Source organism: Mchenga conophoros, linkage group LG12 (genome assembly GCF_057382185.1).
Source record: "Mchenga conophoros isolate Kocher_MC1m ecotype Shallow Benthic linkage group LG12, M_conophoros_male_GT1.1, whole genome shotgun sequence".
Lineage (NCBI taxonomy): Eukaryota > Metazoa > Chordata > Actinopteri > Cichliformes > Cichlidae > Mchenga > Mchenga conophoros.
In genome coordinates, this window is record NC_140537.1 from 5,677,149 (window position 1) to 5,701,675 (window position 24,527).

The 24,527-nt window shown below is 41.6% G+C and overlaps 2 protein-coding genes across 4 annotated transcripts in view; both read left to right on the forward strand.

The window, feature by feature from the left end:
• The window catches only part of sema4c (sema domain, immunoglobulin domain (Ig), transmembrane domain (TM) and short cytoplasmic domain, (semaphorin) 4C), a 111,295-nt gene extending 100,643 nt beyond the window's left edge, over positions 1-10,652 (forward strand). For both annotated transcript variants that reach the window (XM_085293445.1, XM_085293443.1), the window contains 5 exons: positions 172-287; positions 2,778-2,935; positions 4,079-4,170; positions 4,421-6,992; positions 9,407-10,652. In XM_085293445.1, the coding sequence (XP_085149571.1) occupies positions 172-287; positions 2,778-2,935; positions 4,079-4,170; positions 4,421-5,316 (1,262 nt within the window). In that variant the 3' untranslated portion in view covers positions 5,317-6,992; positions 9,407-10,652. The remainder of the gene's footprint in view (positions 1-171; positions 288-2,777; positions 2,936-4,078; positions 4,171-4,420; positions 6,993-9,406) is intronic.
• Positions 10,653-16,940: 6,288 nt separating this feature from the next.
• Positions 16,941-24,527, forward strand: part of cdca2 (cell division cycle associated 2) — a 32,472-nt gene continuing 24,885 nt past the window's right edge. For both annotated transcript variants that reach the window (XM_085293446.1, XM_085293447.1), the window contains exons 1-3: positions 16,941-17,294; positions 17,774-17,966; positions 18,108-18,244. In XM_085293446.1, coding sequence (XP_085149572.1) covers positions 17,774-17,966; positions 18,108-18,244 — 330 coding nt within the window. In that variant the 5' untranslated portion in view covers positions 16,941-17,294. The remainder of the gene's footprint in view (positions 17,295-17,773; positions 17,967-18,107; positions 18,245-24,527) is intronic.

A 24,527-nucleotide genomic window follows, 5' to 3' on the forward strand; every position in this document is an offset into this window, starting at 1 on the left:
AAATTGTATGATTCATATTTAAATTCCCTGCTTTGCTGTCAAAGGTGTGCTGGGTGTTCTGTGTTGCAACAAAAGTGCACCAAAGTAAACTCGATTGAAAACTGCCATGTGAATAGGACAGAAGTAAAGTGAGCTCAAATCTTCTTCGTCTTCTTCCTCTCTGTGCTGCAGCGGAGGGCTGGCTGCAGAGGGTGGTGATCCTGGGTTCAGAGGCCCACGTGATAGAGGAGATCCAGCTGTTTGAAACGGCCCAGCCAGTCGACAGCCTGACCATCTCCCACGCCAAGGTAAGAAAACAACAACAGGATGTGTTTCAGTTGTTGCTGTTTTTACACGTGAACGTCCATTCACACAGCCCAGAGAGACCGCTGACATGTGAAGTGAAGAAAAGGGATGAACTCACGCCAAATCACAACAACAGTTTCCTCAATGTGCTTTATATTGTAAGATAAAGACCCTACAATCACACAGAGAAAACAGGGAAAATCCCAACAACCATGGCAACTGTTTGTGGGTGAGATATATTAACAAGGGAACACTTTGTCTTCTAAGTTAACGTGTTAGAAGCAGGAAAAAAGGTGCAAGTTTAAAGATTTGAGTTTGACAAGGGTCAGACTGTGATGGCTGCCCGACTGGGATGAAACATCTCCAGAACTGCAGCTTTTGTGAGGTATCTATCCAAATGGCTCACTGATAGACACGGGGAGCAAAGGCCGGCGCCTGTGGTCCAATCCAACAGACGAGCTACTGCAACTCAAGTTGCAGAAAACTGATGGAAAGACATCAGTATGCACAATGCACCACACTTTGTTGTGTATGGGGCTGCATGGCCAAAGAGCAGTCACGGTGCCCATGAAACCCAAACTAGGAATAAAACAGCACATCTTGACCATCTCTGGCTTAGCTGTGTCCAGTCCTACTTAAACCCTTAAAAATAAAAGAGTTACTAAATGCTGTGCAGTCATATTTATGTTAGCGATAGCCGCTCACACTGTGAAACTGTGTTTCCTGCAAGGCATTCACAGTACTACACTCGTGTTGCACGCATGAAACATGCTGGTAGTTTGAGTGTTGCTCGAAGCATCTGACACCTTCCTCAGCCCCAAGCCGTTAACTCATCGGTATGTGAAGTGGGCGTTAATATTAATGTAGGATACAGCCCCTTAATTGGAAAGGTGTGGAGGAAAAATGTTTTTAGGTGTTGCCACATGCCGCGCGCTCGCTGGAACACGCTGACACCTCGAATCGCTCCGGTGCCCCTTTAAAACACTCGGCTTTCATTTAGTTCAGACTCAGATTTAGATTAAAAACATGCCTTCAAGGACCAGTGTGTTGGATGCAGTAGCACAAATGAAAGACAGTATTCACAGTTAGTATTCAGTCCACCTGTAGCTTCCTTTTCTGTCTCTTTAGAATCTCTTCATATCGTATCAATTAGCATCTCTGAATTAAAATGGAAAAAGCAAAAAAATAAATTCTAAATTTTGCCGATACAGCAGCAACCAAAATGAGGACACGACCTATGCAAACTACTCTTTGATCATTATCCTTGTTTATGGAGTTGTTCTCTAAGCCTGCCTTATGATGTCCTTCAACAAGGCAACAACTTCATAACAAGCATTTGAATAAAGTCGTATAATGGCCCTATTTTTTAAATAGCTTATTGGTAAGCTGTTGTATAAAGTAGAAAACACTCCAGCAATTTACACAATATATGTTGTCACTTTGATTTGTGGGACAGCGTTCCCAAAGGAGGGGAAAAAAGGATGCACAGAAGCATCTTTCCATAGCATTGATAGATTTCAACCTGCTCTAACTGTGGCTCCCATGCACATATTTCTGTGTTTCACCACAACCAGGGAGTGTGTCCTCTGCTTCAGAGCAGGCTGCTATGTCTTCACAGTATCCCCGAATGGACCAAGCAGAAAGACTCTAGCAGCACCTTTAGCGAAGTGACGTCTACATTTGGTTCTGTTGCACACTTGGAAAGCAGGTGTCTCGATACACAAAGAAAGTCAGAACAGACCACATTTAATTCACCTCATCTTTTACTCTACTATTTGAATTTGAACTTTCATCTGTTTCCATGGCACCACACACTCCTAGGTGTATTGTTTTCTGTCTTTGCGAGAGATGAGAAATCTTAATGGTCTCTTGGGGATGGGGGCTACAAAGTTCCTTTTTGTTTTGGGAATCTCCTGTCTGGTTGCTCTCTCTTCGTGTGATCACATTCCTTCAGTGTGCTTTTTGAATCTGCTTTCCCTCTTTGTTGTCTCATCATTTGCTCATTGGTATCCAGTGGAGGCAGTGCTGCTTTGTCTTGTGATGATTTGTTGCCTGATGAATCTGAAAGTCTCTTCCCAAATAACAGTCATTCCAATCCTTCACCACAGCGGGGAATTGAACCCTTGGCCCTTCTGTTTTCTCGGCTTCTCTGAGCTGTCATCGGAGCCTGTATGCTGACGGCTGCTGTGTCCCCGCAGCTCTACAGCAGCGCGTCCGTCGATCGATGGCCTTCCGACAGGGCGTTCCCTAAAGCTTCGTGCTTATCTCATTAATGCTGGCTTAGCTGCGATCAGACATTTTATAACAGCATTTTGCGAAAAGAGTGCAAACCAGATTGGATTTGGAGGGGGGGGTCAGTGTTATTGTAATTGAGAGTGATTATCCCATTATCTCCTCTAACCCCTAACTGAGTCACTCTCTCCCTCTCTCTCTGTTTATCTTTCTTCTGGATCTGGACTTTGTCTTCTTCTTCTCTTTCTGCCTCTCTGTAGAAGTACTTGTACATCGGATCTCGTTCTGAGGTTCTCCAGCTGCCCTTGGCCAACTGCAGCCGCTATCAGTCTCAGCCAGACTGTCTGCTCGCCCGGGATCCCTACTGCGCCTGGGACAGCGAGGGTAGGGCCTGCGTCCGCATCGACCTCCACCGAGGGTGAGACTAGTACCTATGTACACCCATCCATCCACACTATACTGAAAAAATTATTTGCTTTAAAGGAATCTGCTGATGTACAAATGTTAGACAAGCATCTGAATCACCCCTGAAACAAAATGTACCCCTTTAACTGTTTCACTAATTGGAATATTCCAGTGCCTGATTTCATTTATCCAATCATCATTATCTAATGATGATTGGATCTATCTTCCACTTCACTGCTCTAAATTATAATTAATAAGGAAAACGATCATATCTTTTTTCCACTGATTCATCTCAACAGCACCGCCAGTCCAGTCAACTAGTGACATGGCTCTAATTTACGCTCTTAAGAAAAGTTCAAGCTGGTTATATCCCTTTGTGACGAGTCGGTACGGCATCTGACACCAGCCAGTTACACTTCCTCTCATCTCAGCTCGCCTCGGGTACTCGTGTCGTGTTAAGTCTGTGTTTGTCCCAGATTTGCAAGTGTGTCTCTGCGCACCTTGCAAATCATCTCCTCTCATCAGGAATCTGTCAAGGAACCGGCAGCTAAAAAGTCTCCAGAGACTCAAAAACTGCTTAGTAATCATGCATCACAGTAACTGTGAGTCGGCAAAAGAACTCAGTGTATATGAACTCAACAGAACTATAAAGAACTTTGTTTTTATGATGTGGTTGAGTTTGCTTGCACTGATTTCTTTTATTTAATCATCACGTCTTTAGTTAAAGAAACTTGGAAATAACGATACAGGGCTCTAATGACTGCTGCCTTTTTACATCCTTTAGTGTTTTTGACACTGATCGATCTAGAAATAAAAAAAATAAAAATAAAAACTACTACGAATCCTATTACTACAGAGATTCCTTCATTTGCCAGTGAAATGCATAAATCCTATAAAATAAAATTTTTAGACTTTCAGCCTGAAGCTGTGAGGTAACCTTGGCTTTCTGTACTGTTACAGTTTTATTTTATTTCTACTGAAATATCTGTCTGATTAAATGCATTTTGTTGTTAAAGTGTTGGAAAAACTATTTTTCTGTGCATTTTTTATTGATTCCCCTTATTCTGTGCATGTTTCTTCCGCTACTAAAATGTTCTCAGTTCCTTATTGCAACATTATTAATCTTCCTCTCTGCTTTCTGCCCTCTTCTCTCCAGGTCCACCTCCTCCCTCTCACAGGACCTCATGCTGGAGAGGTTCAACCGGGGAAAAGCCAAGTTTGATAAGCCGGTTTCCATCCCCAGCCCTGGTGAGTGTGGCGCTGACACCTCTCTAGTGGCCCCTTGTGGGAATTGATTGTCAGTGTAGGAGCAAATCAGCAGCAAGTAAAGGGAATGGACTCAGCGAGTACATTTGAACTGAGCTGAATAAATTGAATTAAGCACAGGAGAGCTGGCTAGTGCAGAATATGAAATGGATTTATTATGGATGACACTTAACCCCCACTCTTGTCTCCTCTTCCCTGCACCCTCTGCCCCTCCTCCACCTCTCCTACGCAGAGCACTCCCGTCTCAGGAACGTCACCGTTGTGGTGGGCTCTGACATGGTGCTGCCCTGCCAGCTGGTCTCCAACTTGGCTCAGCCTTGTTGGGTTCTCAACGACCGTGAGCTTCAGCTGGGTGATCCGGAGGCAGGAGGGCCGCGCTTCGACCGGACCCTCAAAGCTCTCATCATCCCTGAAGCGGGCCAGTTGCAAGCGGGCCGCTACATCTGCTACTCTGAGGAGCAGGGAGTCAAGTTTCAGACAGAACGCTACCAGGTGGCAGTGGTAGCCAGCGCTCCAGTCTTCATGGAAGCACGGGCTCCGGACAGCAGCATGGGCCTCTTCTGGGTGCTGGTCATCACGCTCGGAGCAGCGTGCCTGCTGCTTCTCGTCGTAGCTCTGTACCTGCGCAGGAGGCTGAAGCTGGCCCTGGGAAAGGGAGTAGACATGAAGCCTCTCGAGAGCACCCTCGTATACCCCATCACCCTGCCTAAGGAGCCGCCCACCTTTGTGCCTAGCAAGATGCCCACGGATGAAGACCGCTTCTGGGAGACAGGTGCCAACTACTATTATTCAGACGGCTCCCTGAAGATCGTTCCCGGTCATGCCCTGGGGCCCAACAGTGTCAGCAGCACGGCGTCGCCCAGCGCCATACCCGGCCAGCCCATCCACTCCCCCAGCCGTCTCAGCCTCACAAACATCAGAGGCTCCGGTAGCAACGGCTACATCCGCCTCAACCTGAGCACAGCAGGGGAGGAAAGGGCTAGCGGGACTGGTGCTGGGGGAGGTGGGCTGGGAGGCCTCGGCATGGGTGGGAACGACTACTCCAGCCCCTTCAAGGAAGAGCTGAGACGCACCCTGCAGCAGAGAAGCGTGCTACCCGACGCCAACCCGGAGGAGTCGTCGGTGTAGGCCCGTCCTCCTCCGTCTCCGTTCCCCGAGTTTGAAAAAAAAAAAAACAACCAACCTACCTCTGTCCTTTCGAGGATGCCTGCTCTCTCTCTCTCTCTCTCTCTCTCTTGCAACAACATGCTGTCAATTCCCCCGCGCTCTCTCTCACTCCCTCTTTCTCGCTCCACCAATGGCTGTTTGGCTCACTGTAGACATTTATAGCACACAGCATGTTAAATATACACACTCATACACTGTGTTCGAGCGACATGAACTCTTCTAATTATTGTGTTTTGGACAACATGCAGTCATGGTTGTGGCTTTTTCTGCTTCCACTGTGAAACCGCCACTTGTGTACATTGTGTATTTAAGAAGAAAAAAAAAAGACGAACGCAGGGGAGAACACCTCGAGCACGGAAATCAAACAAATGGCGTTACCTGTTCTCAGAAGGGCACATTTCTTCTACAAAGAGCGGACCAAGCGAAGCGTTTTGCCCCAGTTCTCAAACCACTTGACAAACGACAAGGACAACTAACTGGAAATATTGAACTGATTCTCTGTCTTTCTGCTCCTTTGAGACTTTTACAGCTTACTGCACTTAAAGACTGGAAGCGTGTCTTCCCTTTTTTTGTATTAGTGAGCCGAGAGTGTGCGAGCAGTTGAAAAAAAGCCTAATCTCTAAGCAAGACGACAATCATGTCCCCGAGCTTTGTACGGGATGGAAAGGAGAGAGGAGAGAGAGAGAAAGACAAAGAGAAGAAATTCAATGGAAAAAGACGTTTTTTAAATATTTTTTGTTGAATGAAGGACAGTCTCTCGAGACAGTTTGTATTTTCGCCCCTTCCACACCTTGTATTTACCACCCGAGAAAGACTTCGATCTCTTCCTTTTTGATTTGATGTGATGACCGTTGCTTTGAATTAAGACATTTCTCGTTATTCGTTTGCTCTGGAAATACGGCAGTGTTCAAATAGTCATCGGCGACTAACGGCTCCCCACTTTTGAATGACAATGCGAGGAAAAGCTCCTGGCGTTACATTACTCCTCGCACGGCCCTGCATGGCGACCTTCAAACACACCTTCAAGTCCACTATACTTCAAGTGCACTCCATATGACATTTATTAAGAGTCACAGAGTGTGACAGATAGGTGTTTTGGTTGCACTTTTTTTTTCTGTGGAAGCTTGTGCAAAGGCTATTTGCATTCAGCTCATAGCAGCTGAGCAGTAATTGCACACTTGATTTCAAATCGAAGTTGACGTGAAGACATTTGGCACGGAGAATGTAGCTGAGCCCTCGCTGTTGCGACCGCTGTGGATGTCTCAATAAGTGCTTTATATTCAATGTATTTGGTGAGGGTGGTAACTTGCACTGCCAAGAAAGAAACTACCCCTCCCACACACACTTTTACACACACACAGACACACTCACAGTCCTCTGAATCCCAACCATCCTGGACTACAGTGTGTTTGTGATGGATCCTTAAACCCCCTTGAAACCCCTCTCCCTGTTACCGACGCCCAGAGACGGACCCGGAGCTACTGTGGACTTATACAGACGGAGAATAATGTAAAACATGACGACATGAAGAGAACACACACACACACTCATACATACAGTGTTGATGGACAGACTGAATGAACCTGTACCGACAAACACGTGGCTCCAGACAGAAAGTGGCCAGAAACCAGTGAAAGGTATTGTTGCACTTAATTAAATCCATGAAAGCAGATTTAAGAAATGTCATAGCCATAAACGATTTCCAGTTCAGAGTTTTAGCACTTGCTGCTGCTCAGTGTAGTGTTGCAAATTATTTAGTTTATTTATTTGGCTTCTCTGACACTTCGGTTGCCCAGAGTGTCTCTTAAAGGAGTAATTCAACATTTTGGGAAATTCACTTAAGGTGCTTTCAAACATGCTCTCCTTACTATTAAAGAAGCCCTGTTATACTGTTTTCCCAAAGCAGTGCTTATATTCATGAATTCTACTGAAGTAACTTTTGATGATTCACAGTTCAAAGTCCTTATTTATCTCAAACTGCTTTATACTCCTTCACATTTTCCCAAACAGTCATGTAGGCTGGTTTGGAGATGGGCCAGTTCTGGCCCCCGGGCTTTACGTTTGACACCCGTGTCTTTTATATACACTGACCAAGTGTGGACGTGTTTAACATGAGCACCCACCATAGTAACAGTATTCCTGTGACCAAAAACACTGAAAAGTACAGTAATCTTCACTGTTTACTTATGGTGAAAGTCTAAACACACAAGATCACCTCACAACCGTGTACCAATCTAAGAGATTGATGAACCCAATATGGTCACTGTCTGAAAAGGGTTTTATTAAATAACTGAGATACCGCTTTCACATCTGTCTGTTAATTATGATGCTGAAAGCAGGCCAACTGTAAATACACAAATGCCAAGTGCAGCCCAAAAATATGAAACTGGAACATCTTGAGCTTGAATCTGTTTTACACTTTCTTTGACAGAAAGTTAATAATGCATTAAAGGCCAAACTAGTTATTTCTTTACTGAACTGATGGATCTAGCTACCATGATGGTTCTCACCAGTTTGCAAACACATTTTGCTAACTTTTTTAAGAAATGTGATTAGCTGTTAAATTTTTGGAAAGTGCTAACAATGCTAATGCTGACTAATGCTAATCAAGCTACATTTGTAGATTTTATATCCAAGCACAGGCACACAGACTCCTGTACTACACAGTAGACCAATACGTGGCACCAACACCACAAACTCATTTAAGAGGTTTGGTGACTCGAATTAGCAGAAGTGAGGCCTAGAAAACAGCAGCTAGCTACAGGCCTTAACAAAATCCCAATAGATGAGTTATGAATAGCTTTAGACCCTCTACAGTTGTTGTCATGGGAGAGTCTATACTCAGAGGTCAAAAACTTTTTTTATATCCTTAGAGGAAATGCACTTTAGCACTGGCTTTGTTTTTCCAGTGCAAAGTTTGCCACTTAGCCTTTGAGATAAACAAAACTGACCAAAAAGTTGGGAAATTCTTGTAAGCATGAGCGCAGTCAGTCTGCTTTGTGATAAATAAAGCACAACTTCTGTTATGGGTTTCATAATTGCCTCAAAGCAAACAACTGAACTTCCACTGCTAAAGTTGTAAACAGTAATAGTCCATTAGCAAAGACCATTTTAACAGACGTCACAGGTGTTACTGGCCACATTAATTAACAACCCGTACCCGAATAGAACAGATCCTTTAATTAGTTTAATTAGTAACAACTGTACTTAGTTTCTATTTCATGCCAAATATTTCAAGACCAATGTCATAGTATGACTACAGTATAAGAATAGTTACCGACCTGAGGCCCGGCCCAGCTATTTATCATTTATCATGAGATTTGGTTCTCATGTAGTGACTTTTCTTTAACTTTACTGGACGCCACTAGCGCCATCATCATGTAAAAATTTGCATATGTCCAATGTCAAAAAGGTCTATCCATCCCATTTTACCAGCTTGTGTGTTTTTTTTTCCCATCAAAGCTGTCCTTGTGTGCTCTTTTATGCAAGTCTTGAAGTGCAGGTGCACCTGAAAAGCTTTCTCCCTGGTAAAAGATAAGAAAGGGGGCCACACACAGCCTGAAGCTTGTGGCAAGAGCATTTTATTAAAGAGAAAATCCTCCAGTGTGACAGCCATCAAAATAAGCTGACCCAAGGAAGGTCTTCCTGCCTAAAATCTCTGTTTCAAAACCTCTGCTGTACTTGCAAGTTTGAGGGTCTTTTCATTTCAGCCTCCTGCTCAGAATAGACAACTAACTACATAACTACATATCATTAATCGTTGGAAGTTTTCATATCCCATAAGTTTTAGCACGAAGCCAAAGCTCATATTATCATATTATTGAATTTTCCAAAAGATCGCGTTGCCCAAAATACGATGTGTTCCACGCTGATGTAATGATGTCCAAAAAAAATATTCTGACATACTTTCTGTTCCACTTCCAAGCAAACTTTGAAGCATAGCCAACAATAGATCAGATCGTGGCAAAGTCATATTGTGCATAACTTTTTTAGCTGTTTGCTGTTACTCACTCTACATGTTTTTGTCCTCCCTTTGTGCTCTGTCCATCAGGGGGTGGCTTTTATTTTTGGGACATGTCTGTCGGGACCAGCGGAGCACAGCAAGAAAGAAGGGGACGGACAAAAAAATGTGTTTTTGCCCCTCTGTGTACAGAGCCTTGAGAGAGATGTAGAATATTAATATGATCCCAAGGTTGAAGAGGTAGTCGACCATCAGCACTCCATCCTAGTGTTGCATGATTCTCTGCAAGTGGACTGTACATCTTTGATATGATCATCCTTGTACATCATTTTGTTTGATCATTTTTGGACTTTTACAGACACTAATATTGTGCAACACTAATGCTCTCTTTGAAAAAAGAAAAGAAAAAATATTTCTGGTTTTATGGCTCAAGAGTTGTACAGGATTTCATTGCTGCATTTCAACATGTTTACCTTTTCTAAGCCTCTTCACCTTTTGGAAAAGCCAAAGTAGACTGCAATTGCTTTTGTTCTTGTTGAAATATTGATTTAATTCAATTGCAGATTGATATTTAAGTATCAGCAGTCCGTCCAGTTTGCTGAATTGAGCTGATATCTGCGACCTTTCATATTTTATCTACAACTAAATTTCCCCCGGAGCAAAATGAAAAAGAAGACATGAGACTGATGAACTTCCTGTTTACATGTCAGTCATTTATCTGCTGAATTTCTTATCTCCTAACTTAATGAAAGACTGAATGATGTACCAAAACTATTATTTAATTTTTTAGCTCCTGAAAGCCAAATAAATAGTGGTGGATCAGGAGCAGATCTGTGATTAAAAACAATATGTCAACATTATAGTATTAAATTCCCAAAAGCCAAAAGCTAAGAACACATTATCTCTTTACACTGGTACTTGGTTATGTCTTAATATTTCTCCTTTTTTTCAACAATTAGAATTTTATTTAATATAACATGTTGCAAAAACTAAAAAGATAACAGGTCTCAGGCTTGGAAAAAAATGCATGTGTAGTGTATTTTATGTACATTTCTTCACTTCCAGTGCATTTGTCTGCTTGTAATATTTTCTCTCACACGAGGCTTTAAGTTCTGCTGTTTTCATGCTTTATCATTTGGATTATTCTGTTACCACCCAAGGTTTAGTTTGTCCCATTTTTGCTTTTCTGTTATTGGTTTATTATGTTTGTTTTTAAAGTATGTTAAGTAACTTATTTCATTTGTAAAAACATGTTGATATTTATTACCATTGTACATATGTCCTTATTTTTTATATGTGTATAGACATACACAAATAAAGATAGAGATCAACTGGAGGTGTGCGAGCTGGTTTGTTGGGTGGGGAGGGTCAATTACAAAAACCTTTATTAAGTAGCATCTAATGTACATTTTCTGTTTTCTTACGCTTTTTTTATGAACATATCCTACATCAGCCATTCCCAGACTTAAGAGTGCTTTGGCCCATTTAAAAACCAGGAAATCCCATGTGGCCCACCCAATCTTTAATCTTCACTCTTATCAACATAAAACAGAGTGAGAGAGTGATTCCACGAACATTTTGATTAAAAAAACATATCACAAGCTGTTGACTATAAATTGCTAATGATACCCAGTCATATGCAAAGTGTGAAGGCCAATGTGTGGCCCACCTGCCACTGGGACACTTACATACATAAACAGTTGCATAAATAAATGCATAACTGTACATACTTGTGAGTAATTTCAATCTGAATTTCTGTTATTACTGCAGCCTACCTATAATACTTTCAACCCACATTTTGGGGATCACTGCACTGGATAATCCTCGTTTCTAAGAGAGACTGACCAGTTTTTCCAACCTGAACAGCATGATCCAGAATAAATAACTGGATCAATAAAGCTCTCAAGGAAGTGAAGTGTTTAAAGAGGTTGTTTTGCCTGCAGATGCATGAGTACAGATATCCCCTGCCAGTGACCATTAGAAAAATGCAGGTTTAAGGGTCTTCCATGTTAACTTTACTTGTCAGACCCAGGAGCTATGCTCATACAGTCTATAGTTGGATTTAAAAAGTAACTGTAGTTGGAAGAAGGTGCAACAAACCCCATCAAGAGGAATATTAGACCATGTTTACAATTCAATTCAATTTTATTTATATAGCGCCAAATCACAACAACATTAGCCTCGTAAGGAAGACCCTACAATAATACATACAGAGAAATATAACCAACAATCATATGACCCCCTATGAGGAAGCACTATGGCGACAGTGGGAAGGGAAAACTCCCTTTTATCAGGAAGAAACCTCCAGCGGAACCAGGCTCAGGGAGGGGCGGGGCCATCTGCTGCGACTGGTTGGGGTGAGAGAAGGAAAACAGGATAAAAGACATGCTGTGGAAGAGAGACAGAGATTAATAACAAGTGTGATTCAGCAGAGAGGTCGACTGACACATGTTGAGTGAGAAAGGTGACTGAAAGGAAATGACAAGCTGCAACATACAGCAGAAGTACTGAGTATCACAGTAAGCGTATATAGCAACACATCCTACCAGAAATGTATGGTTTAGTTATTATTTAACTACTGAGTAACTATTGTATTACTACAATCTAAAGTATGACTACAAAACTGAGTGGAAAATCTGAACATTTCAACAAGATGGGGTAATTGTTTATGCACCAGATAAGGAATCGGACTACTTCTTTAATACACCATCCGTACACTGAGTCTGTCATCCCAGCACCATGCTGTGAAATTATATGAATGAAGAAGAAAAAGATGGAGGGCCAAGAACATGTTTGCATAGAAAAGTTCCTGTCTTAGGTTTGTTATTTTGGACAAGGAATAACAGTAGACTGTCAGAGACATAAAATAAAAAGGAATGGGGACGAGAAGGTTTAAGGCAGCAAGCAGTTAGTTTATGAGCACTGGCACAGTCACTTACTTTACTTACAAATTTGGATGCGATCCTGTGAGTAGCAAAGTACACCCCAAAATTCAAATGCTTGTAGAACTTTAGCAGCAGAGTTGGCAAAAGTACACATCAGTAATTATGTAGAAGTACAATAAAATTATATTAGTACATGGGAATACAAACTTAATTTTAGTCTACATTTTATTTCTAATACATGTACTCAACTTGAATCACTTAATAAGAACTTGAGCAGAGAAAAAGAAGAATTTTTAAAAGGAGCTATATTTTCTGTGGATACACTGTAGAGAGTCATTTGGCTCCACACCTAAACCAAGAACTGGGTACAGTCAGGGGTTAAAGTGGGATTCAATAGTTAGGGAAACCCTAAAGTCGCTTACAGAGTGGAGAAAAGAGTCACATCTCACAATGATTTTTATTGAGGGTCCTAGAAGATTTTCTTAATGTACAGGTCATGATCAGCTGACCTGTGCAGACACAGTGTGCAACAAACTGCACACAAACAGTTTGTGTGTTTGCTGATATTTGTTGAGTTAAAAAGAAAATTGCATTTGAAATTACCTTCCACGTTACTCCTTTCATGCTTGCTCCTATTCTGTAGGGCCAGCTAGATGCAGAAGTACCATAGACTTGACATCATCGTCCTGTTGCATGACCTAATTTGGGCTTTAGCTGTTGAACAGATGACCTCACATTAGACTCACATTAGGAGTTCACGGTCAACTCAATGACTGCAAGTTGCACATATCGTGTGGTTGCAAAACAAGCCCAACTCTTTGCCCCTCCACCATCATGCTTGACAGTTGGTATGAGGTGTTTTATTTTGATATGCACTGTTTGGTTTTCTTCAGATGTGGGGGTATGCACTGTGGCTAATCATCTTGATTTTGGTCTTGTCCCCTCAAAGGACATTGCTTCAGAAATCTAGTGGTTTGTTCAACTTTCAAACCTATGCTGTGCTGCTATGTCATTTCTCTTGCTAAGCATTCCAAACAAGCCATAGTTTAGTCTTTTTGTATTGCACTGGCGTCCACTCCTGGGAAGATTGTGGCATTGTGTTAATAAACAACTGAAACCTCCAGATCTGCAAACTGCTCAAATATCTGCTTTTGTAGAGATGCTCACACTTGCTGAAGATCAGTTAATCAAATGCATTTGTACCTAGATGCTATTTAACCTCTTAAGCAATAAGAATGTACTTAGTTTTCCACAGAGCTGTGAAAACATTCTTCTTGACATGACATTTATTATACTAAAAAACACAAAATGCATAGATTGTTGCTGAATTTGCATAAAAGATCAATTTAGATTCTTTGACAGCCAAAATTCTGTGTTGTGTCTTTACTGCTCTTATTTGGGTTTTTTGTGCGTATCCTGATTTTTCAGTTGACACTGAATTTGCAACTAAAACAGCTTTAACTCTTCTAGGAAGGCTTTCCACAATGTTTAGGAGTGTGTTTATGGGAATTTCTGACCATTCTTGCAGAAGCAAATTTGTGAGGTGAGAAACTGGACAAGTAGGCCTGGCTCCACTCTAATTCATTGCATAGTTCTCGCAGTTTTGACCTCAGTCAAGTTTTTAAAGACCTTGCTTTGTACACAGGTGTGATGTTGGAACCGGAAGGAGCCGTTCCCCAAACTGTTCCCACAATCAGGAAAATGAAATTGTCAAAAAATGTCTTGGTACAGTGGGGCAAAAAAGTATTTAGTCAGCCACCGATTGTGCAAGTTCCCCCACTTAAAATGATGACAGAGGTCAGTAATTTGCACCAGAGGTACACTTCAACTGTGAGAGACAGAATGTGAAAAAAAAATCCATGAATCCACATGGTAGGATTTGTAAAGAATTTATTCGTAAATCAGGGTGGAAAATAAGTATTTGGTCAATAACAAAAATACAACTCAATACTTTGTAACATAACCTTTGTTGGCAATAACAGAGGTCAAACGTTTACTATAGGTCTTTACCAGGTTTGCACACACAGTAGCTGGTATTTTGGCCCATTCCTCCATGCAGATCTTCTCGAGAGCAGTGATTTTTTGGGGCTGTCGCCGAGCAACACGGACTTTCAACTCCCGCCACAGATTTTTTATGGGGTTGAGGTCTGGAGACTGGCTAGGCCACTCCAGGACTTTCAAATGCTTCTTACGGAGCCACTCCTTTGTTGCCCGGGCGGTGTGTTTTGGATCATTGTCATGTTGGAAGACCCAGCCTCGTTTCATCTTCAAAGTTCTCACTGATGGAAGGAGGTTTTGGCTCAAAATCTCACGATACATGGCCCCATTCATTCTGTCCTTAACACGGATCAGTCGTCCTGTCCCCTTGGCAGAAAAACAGCCCCATAGCATGATGTTTCCACCCCCATGCTTCACAGTAGGTATGGTGTTCTTGGGATGCAACTCAGTATTCTTCTTCCTCCAAACACGACGAGTTGAGTTTATACCAAAAGGTTCTACTTTGGTTTCATCTGACCACATGACATTCTCCCAATCCTCTGCTGTATCATCCATGTGCTCTCTGGCAAACTTCAGACGGGCCTGGACATGCACTGGCTTCAGCAGCGGAACACGTCTGGCACTGCGGGATTTGATTCCCTGCCGTTGTAGTGTGTTACTGATGGTGAGCTTTGTTACTTTGGTCCCAGCTCTCTGCAGGTCATTCACCAGGTCCCCCCGTGTGGTTCTGGGATCTTTGCTCATCGTTCTCATGATCATTTTGACCCCACGGGATGAGATCTTGCGTGGAGCCCCAGATCGAGGGAGATTATCAGTGGTCTTGTATGTCTTCCATTTTCTGATGATTGCTCCCACAGTTGATTTTTTCACACCAAGCTGCTTGCCTATTGTAGATTCACTCTTCCCAGTCTGGCGCAGGTCTACAATACTTTTCCTGGTGTCCTTCGAAAGCTCTTTGGTCTTGGCCATGGCGGAGTTTGGAGTCTGACTGTTTGAGGCTGTGGACAGGTGTCTTTTATACAGATGATGAGTTCAAACAGGTGCCATTCATACAGGTAACGAGTGGGGGACAGAAAAGCTTCTTACAGAAGACGTTACAGGTCTGTGAGAGCCAGAGATTTTCCTTGTTTGAGGTGACCAAATACTTATTCTCCACCCTGATTTACGAATAAATTCTTTACAAATCCTACCATGTGAATTCATGGATTTTTTTTTCACATTCTGTCTCTCACAGTTGAAGTGTACCTCTGGTGCAAATTACTGACCTCTGTCATCATTTTAAGTGGGGGAACTTGCACAATCGGTGGCTGACTAAATACTTTTTTGCCCCACTGTATGCTGAAGCATTAAGGGCTCCTTTCACTGCCACTAAGCCCATCTCCCGATAAACAACCGCACATCATAAAACCCCATCCACCAAATTTTACACCAAACCCAGACTCTTTCATCGTAGTGCAAAAGAAAGACATAATTTGTCGCTCCAGAGAACACGTTTCCACTGCCTTAGAGTCCATTGATGTCGTGCTTTACACCATGGCATCCAACGCTTTGCAGTGCACTTGGTGATGTAAGGTTTGGGTGCAGCTGCTTGGTCATGGAAACCCATTCCATGAAGCTTTCCACACACTGTTCTTGAGCTTATCTGAGGGCCACATTTACTTTGGAGGCCAGTAGTGACTGACTCTGCAGAAAGGCGGTGACCTGTGCGCAATATGTGCTTTAGCATCCGCTAAAGTGTTTGGAACACCTGAATTCAGTTTGGATGGATGACTGAATGCTTTTGGAAATATAGTGTGGTTCTTGCCCTATCCTGTGCTGCACAAAAACAACAGTGAAGCTTCCCTCTGACTTGTACAGCCTTTCCTGGTGTCAGCAGAAGAAGGCACATGCTTCATGTGGTCGGCAGTCCCAGCTGTAGAAAGAGGCTCAAAGTTGCATCTGATCTCAGTGTACTCAGCTGCACCACAGACTCTCAAACCTCACAAAAGGAGGAGCCCTGTGTGTGTTTGAGATTGTTTGTGTGTGGGTAGGGTTTACAGAGCTTTTCAGCAGTAGACCACTGTTCACCCACCTGTTTGGGGTTATATATTTGTTTAGGCTTACCGAGCCTTCTTTTAAACCATTATAAAACACAAAAAATGTGTTAATATAAAAAAAAAATATGCATTAAATATTGCTTTTCCCACTGTGGCATTCATTTTGGGGTTTTGTTTTAATTTTTTGGTGGAGTGTAAATGTAAATGAAAGCTTTGTGGTCAATTTACTACAATTTTACAATTTAACTGTGAAAAGATGAGCAGCCTGTGTACCGTGCTTCATTTTCTGACTCAAAGCCCACATCTTTATCACATGTGTGACAATAAATAAGCAATTTTCAAGAAGAAAATGCTAAAAGCACAGGAGCCTGTCTACTTACAGAGTGGATATTTAAATTTGAGAGAGATCCAGTTAAGTTCCAGCAGCTGGGCTTCAGAGCACCCAACAGCAGATGTGGCCTTGCAGAGTTGAGGGAGTACAGCAAGAACGCTGTTAAAAAAATAAATAAAATGAAAATGAATAATAAAAAAACAAGTTCTTTTTTCCTAGGCAACAAACAAGTGTTTGCTTCGTAAAATAAACTTTTTTAATAGCAACCCTATTTTCTCTGTTGACGTTAGACAGTCACGTGGTATCTCTCTTTCATTTCAATTGGCCAATTCATATTAAACGAGTTCCGGCCGCTTTCAAAGTGCTTGAAAATACGGAAGTTAGTTAGGCCTCTACACTTTGTCAGTTGTTACCAATATTTTTTCTATATTTTTTTTAACTGAGTCATTTTTATTCATATTTTAAATTTCCCAGCAATATACTTAAAAATAAAATATATAACTGCAGTCACGAACGTTGCTGACAATTTCGCGGAGGGATCTATACGCGGTCTCTGGCTCTGGTGTGGAGGGGGATTTGAATCGCCTTCTGCTCTTTTTTTTGAAAGTCTTTTTATATTGTTATAAACGTCCGTTAAGACTGTTGTGTTCTTTTTATAACATAAAAGACCCGAGTGTTCTTTTATATATATTTTAACGAGAGACAACTAAAGTATCTAAATCCACAAGGTAAGATTTTAAACTTGTTGTCACTGTAGTGACACTGCCGCTGCTACTACTGTTAGCCAGCGACGAGTAAAGTCTTCACAAACTAACGTTTTTCGTGTGGGTTTAATATTTTGTTGCCCGTTGCTAGTGCTAACCCAGGGAGATAGGAATGTAAGCGCAGCTACCCGCCGCTCCTGACCGTTTCTAGTTCTTTACTCATTACACGCTGTTACTGTGGAGCGTGTGCAAATGCTCCTGAGTAAATCTTCATGTGTTTGTCTGTGTTAGCATGCCCCTGGAGGGATTTCTTTTTGTAACGGGTGAAATCCTGTTCTCAGCACTCGTCTAAAAGCACGCGTTCCATCAGAAATCATTTGTTATGGAAATGCATGCGACTTAGTCGCGTGCTTTTGTTATCCATGTTTCCTCTAGGACCTTCTACCTGTCCTTGTGGTTCTCTTGCACTTCATTTATAAGTCGTGCTTATGTTCTCATTGCAGATGGCTACAGCAGAGATCAGCACTGTCTCCTGTGAGGGTGATCAGGAGGGAGCTGTGTCGCCTCCCTCAGTAGAGGACACCCCCTCAGTTTTAAATCAAACCTCAGCCCCCCTGAATTTTTCTGAGCTCACCCCAAGTCAGTTTGGCATCTCTGTGCAGAGTTTTACCCCAGCAGCATCATCAAATCGCAAAGGTGAGAGAGGACGGTTCGTTATTTGGCTGCAGCTGCTGTTGCTTTTAAACTGGTGGAGAGCAAGTAAAGGTGTCCAGAGCAGGTTATATGGACTTGATTGAGTGTTAGTCTAGCACCAAGCCTCTCTCTCTCTCCTGACAGATAAGTCTCGTCTAGCACAGCTGAAAGCCAGGCGGAGGTCCAGTGTTGGCGTCCGGGGCTCCCCAGAGACAAATTCTCTCATCTGCTTCATGGCACAACAGAAGAGGAAGACTCCACCGGCATCCCAAACTCCAGAGGTGAGATGCTTCTCGGGTTGCAAATCTGGCATCTGTCATATCCTATTAGAGTGCCAGACAGTTGTTCAGACTGCTCTGGCTTTCAGTTGGCTGGGATCAGTATGGAAACTGACATAGATTACTGGTACAGTGCACAACTGTACAACATGCTTTGTCTGTCGTCCTTTATGAGACGCACATGAAAATTGTCACAGCCGCTGCTGCATACATACTGACGTACCTATAAAAGCTGGAATAGCAGCACAGTTGTGTTATTTTGCCTCTGTACATAATCACATTTTCAGATTTCAGTGTTGGTGAGCCTGTCCCAGCTGTCACAGGGTAAGAGCCAGGGTACACCCTGCACACTGTGGACTAACTCACGGATAACCATTCAGGGCTCGCAAAATTTCAAAATCCCTGGTAGCCCTTCGGGCAGGGACTCTTCAGTTTTTTGTAGCCCAAAATAAATTTAAGTAGCCCGAATAAAAAAGAGAGCAATTTTTTTTGATTGATGTTTTGTTTCCTGTTTTGTTTCCTTTACAATATTATACATTAAAGTATAATATTGTAACAGAAAACAAAATATTAATCAAAAAATTGTTGAAACACAAATTACAACATTGTATAAAAATTACAGTCATCAACTCAAATACTTGGTTCTAATTGAACAGAAATTTCTATGAACTTGTAAGAACTGTGTAGGACATGAATCAGTCTGGGTCAGATCCTGAATTTGAAATTTCCACTGAAGTCACGGGTAAGAGGCAAGTGGAACCAAGATCGAGGCAATTTGCTTTTTGAAGTTTGCAAAGACTGCCAAATTGTGCCAGTGGTAGTTCACTCTTTGCAACATAGTACGCTGTTCTAAACAGATTTTTCAGGTTTATTTTTAGTATGTTTTTTGCAATTGGTGTTTGTTCTGGGAAAGATATTGCAGACTGAGCAATAATGCATTTCTTGCATTTCTCATGGGTTCTAATGGGGGCCTTTCTTAAAATGACTGGTCCCAGTAACAAAGGCGCTTGTCGACTCAGAAATCGAGAGAAAACCAACAACACACCCGGCAGAACATTATGTTATTTACACGGGTGCACATAAGTGGTCCGCATGTGCGCATTCGCTGTCAAAATAAAAGACGCACACCAGATAAGAAGTTGCAACGCGCGTTTGCGTCCATATAAAAAGCAGTGTTTTTGTCCACTAGAGTGGGATTTTCACGGCACATTCCGCACCACATCTCTGTGCGTTCATCATTTGTTTGAAGCCAGCTCACCTCCTGCAACCACTTTCCCGAGAATACGCGCTTCTTTTGTGGTTCGGACTCCTTCTGACATTTGTTTGGAGGTGGAGGAACACCAAAGTAATTGCTTAAAGAAGCTTCTTTGACATCTTTAAGAGTTCTAAACAAATGTCTGTCCTCCTCCAGAAAATCTTATGTACGCAAACACGCGTTGCAACTTCTTATCTTGTGCGTGCTTTTTATTTTGACAGTGAATGCGCACCTGCGGACCACTTATGTTCAGCCCTGGTTATTTAGCTCGTCATATTGCAGCCACAGAAATTCTTTTGTCCATGAAACCATAAAGCTGCACTTTCTTTTTGCCTTATAGTCTGATTTGTCATAACTTTTCCGTTTTGCGGTCACTTCTTCACCCTGACCTGTCTTATTTGGCTCAGCAGAACTGAAATGTATATCCTGCTGCTTTTACACACACACTCACATAACACTCAGCGATTCTCTGCGCGATCAACCTCTCACATGTTTAAGCTGCGGGAGATTTCACTTGTCATGTTTGCATAGTAAGCTAATGATCGATAAGACGATGTCAGAGGAATTGGTGCGCAAATTATCATCACTCACAGATCAGTGCTGTCGCTCTCTATACACAGTTCACGCGATTGCAAAGTGAAAGCAAAAAACAAGCGCAAATTCAAACGCGATTTCAATATGTCACATATTGACAGTGGATCACCGATGCCAATGACATAATTACCCAGCTACATTTTCGAAAGAATGCAAAAGCATTGACATATATTTTTCCTTCCTATGACAGCCCGACGGGCAGGGCAGAGATGGATTTTGGTAGCCCGACTGGAAAAATTGCTAGCCCCAGGACGTCGGGTTAGCGATTTTGCAAGCCCTGCCATTCATACTGACTAGAGATGGCACGATACCACTTTTTTATGTCCGATACCGAAATCATAAATTTGGATATCTGCCGATACCGATATGAATCCGATATAGTGTGTTGTTGTTTTTTGTTTTGTTTTTTTATCAACAAAACATTTTTGTTTAATATATTGCTGCATTTTGTATACGTTCATACTCAAGTTTAAATAAACAAAAACACTAAAGCTATTCTGTTATACCTGTATGTAAAAAAAAAAAAAAAAAAAAAAAAAATTACACTGCACCCAAAATGTTTCATAGTTCAGCAAAACTGATCAATCTAATGAACTTAAACTTACTCAATCCTTCCTATTCTGGTGTTTTAAAGAGTACTTAGCAGAAATATCAAGCAACCTAACTAATAGGGTTGCAAACTCCCAGCAAAAAAAAAAAAAGGGGAACCACCCCCCATCCTCCACCTCATGATGCTTAATCAACATAATCAACTTTAATTTGATGCAGTGTGAAAACAAAATGCACAGAAATAAATTATTTTTCAAGAATAATTAAATAGATTCAACTAGGGCTGCACGATTTTGCATAAAATGAGAATCACGATTTTTTTGGCTTAGAATTGAGGTCACGATTCTCTCACGATTCTCTTTTCCAATATAAATATTTATTGCACTTATTAACTGCACATCAACTTCGTAACAGTTGAGACTGAACATAAAAACAATAAATAAACATAAAAACAACAAATGTCTCACGTTTTGTGGTTGCCGCAAAATGTTGTACTGCTTGAAATTCCGTCTCCACCGTTGCTCGACACTGCGTGTATAGAGCAGGTAGTGCAACAATAGAAAAATAGTTGCGGGACAGCACTGTGTAGCATTTGTCTAGGGTGTTGATCATTTTCCTAAATCCCTCGTTTTGCACAGTGTTGATGGGAGCCATATCTTTGGTCAGGTGATAAGTAATAGCCTCTGTAATTTCTTTGTGCCTGCGGAAGTTCAGCGTGTATAGGGAAGCGCTGTATAAGGTTCCCGTTATTGATGTTTGGGTGGTTGACCAAGACGGATTTTCTCCTGTCACTTTCTCGTCATCCCTGACGTGCTCTCCGTTGTTTTTTCCCTGCTAATTTTAGCATCACACGGCACAGCTTCTGTATCACGTGGTATAAGGCTCCACCCTTGTCATTTGTTGAGCAGAAAGAGTGAGCGCTTGTTTTCATGCAGATTACATCCCGGATCAAAATGCGGTACAATCGTCGTCATCTTTTTTTATTTTTTTTTATTTATTTTTTTTAAATCGTTGTCATTTGGAAATGAGATCGCACATAAGTATGAATCGAGATCGCGATTTTCTAACGATTAATCGTGCAGCCCTAGATTCAACATCTTTCTTCAACAGAACTGCAGACTGCACAGGTGGTACCTTCCCAAAGGAGAAAGTATTATAGCTTACTAGGGTATATATATTAGACTTAACAGTTACTATATACAGTAATGGACTTCTATATATTTTACATCAGATTAAAACTTTGGGTGTAAGATTCAGATAATTATTTATTAAAAGCTAGACATTTTAAATGAGAATAAGAAAGAAAAGTATGTCTTTGTGCCCCCTTTTCCCTGTTCATGCCCTATCAGCCCCCCTGGCTAAACTTTGCTAGATCCGCCCCTGCAAAGTTACCAGCCGTCAGCTACATAGAAAAGGATCCTGGTGTAGAAAGTAATATTAAATAAATCCTAACAACAGCTTATCAAGCTTAAACGTGCTGCTGTTGTTCAGCCGCTGGTTTCCTCTTTCTGGCGCGAAGTGGGCCAAAAACAAACAAGAGAGACGGACTCTCGACAGAAAAGCCGATCAGCTGATCATTAATCAGTTTCACGATTGAAGTAGCAGCAAGAAGAGGCAGTCGCTCCATATATCGGTTGTTAAGCTTAACGTGGGAATGCTTTACAAACATTCAGAGATGAACTTACACACTTGCTTTACTTCTCTCTGAGATAACTTCATTGGAGATGAAATGCTGGTTTGGAAGCGAGGCTACAAATACACACAGCCGCTCTATCACGTGAGCACACTGCTCCGACGTGCTACGGTTATGAGCCGAGTTACGCCGTGTCACAAGTTTTGTGAGGTGCTTTCGTGATATTTAATGGATCGGATTACATTTTTTATTTCTCTCCGATATCCAATCCAGTAATTTACATCAGTATCGGACCGATATGTAATATTGGATCGGTCCATCTATCACACTGACATGGACAGAACCAACAAAGGTAGAACCTGCAGACTCTACACAGAGAGCCTCCCAGTTAGAAGATTCTTGCTCTGAGAGTGCTCACAAGTGCATTTGGTCTTTCTGAGAATGTAGCAAACTGCTGATTTGCTGCTCATAAAGTTTCTTCTCTCTCCCTGTTAAGTGTGTTCTGGTTTTTGCTTCCTACCTCGTTCACTTGCGTTGACAACTGTTTGATTACATATTGGAATTTCCAATGAACAGTTGCCAAATTCAGATTCAATGAACTCTAGACTTTGTTAACATAAAATGATCCTGTCAGTTGTTTGCCTTGTAAATCTCATAGCCTGAGTAAAAGGATGGATTATGTTAAATTGTTATTAAACCTCTAATGTAAACATTTAGTTTAACTAAAGCATTAAGGTCTGCGCTTCAGTCAGCTCTAGACTGCTCCATTTTAAATCCACCGTGGGGATGTCCAGAAGCAAAATTATGAAACCTGTGTCCTTGTCCAAAAATATGTAGGCCTGACTGCATGTGAACGCTTACATCTGGATTATGCCTACTGTTGTCTCCTGCATGAATAGCAGTGCGTTTTTTAAAAGTGCTGCCAGTGCATGCCAGCCTTTGGTGTCATTTCAGCTTGTCGTGCACCTCTTCATTACCTCCTCAACTTAGGTTTCCCATTTGGAGCAGTCCCAGCAACCCTGAATTAACAGTCCAAGATGGCAGTAGTGACTTTAAACCCTAGGAAAGCTGTAAAACTCTTAGTTTCATAAGATAACATCAAACAGATAGTTTCGCAAACTTGACAGTGTGATAATGAGATACATAAAGCCTTTTAAGCTTTACAGTTGCTAAACATTTACTTTACAGCTTACACTTGTTCCTCTTTTATCTGTAATTCATGTTTTATTTTAATTATTGAAATTGTTAACAAATCCTATCTGAGCCCCTTTAAACACACATTGTTAAACTTCGCATAAGCTTCAGTTAAAATAAATCAGTGACCTGCGGGAATACAGGCAGACAACACAAGAAGTACAGTTGCTTATGTAGGTGTTTGTATACTTTTTTTTTTTTTGTGCTGCACTAAGCTGCTGTATGCAGCGATGATCAGCTTTTGAAGTACCCTGAAAGTTAATATTGACAGTAGCTTTGTGCATCAACGTTAGCTTAATGCAGTAAATGAACAGAGCAGAACATAAACATGACAGAGCTCCTGCTGTGAGAGTGCCGTTTGAATGACAGAATGACTTCTGGCAAAAGGTGTTAAATAAAGCAGAGTTTCGTACAAGATATTACTGTCACAGTGAAAAGCTCCGCAGCCCGCCAGATGTGAATGATTGACACAGAAACTGTACCGCATTTGTAGTTCTACCTCCCTGTGTTGTACACTATAGAGCGTGAAAACTTCAATCTAAACACAAGTTGAGGAAATCTCTGAACTCTGATTAACAGCATGTGTCTTTGTGGCAGCATCTTTACTTATGTTTGACCTTTAAAAATGTTTAAGGTAATACGGTGAGCAGTATTATTCAGTCAGTCATACATCACATTTATCACATTTCTTTGCTTGTGTAATAAAAATAGCAGTGTGATGAAAAACAGTGAATAATAAGCCCTTTTCAGAAGATATTTAAATAGCATTGCTGGTTTGAGCTGTTAAGAGACGTTTGTGTCATTGAGACATATGTAGAAAACCAAACATTACTCATGCTTTTATTTAAGCAGTCTATGACTGTTTTAGCATCATATCATGCTGTAGAGAGTACAATTTGCAGAAAGGGCCAGATTTTCTTACTGCATCAGCTGTCTGTGCAGTGCCAGAGCTTGGGCTCTTCTGTTCTGTAGTTCTGCATATTTCTGGCCCTCATTACATTTAAATATGAAGCTTTGAAGAGAGGGGAAGAATCATTGCCCGCTATATGGCGCATGCAAGC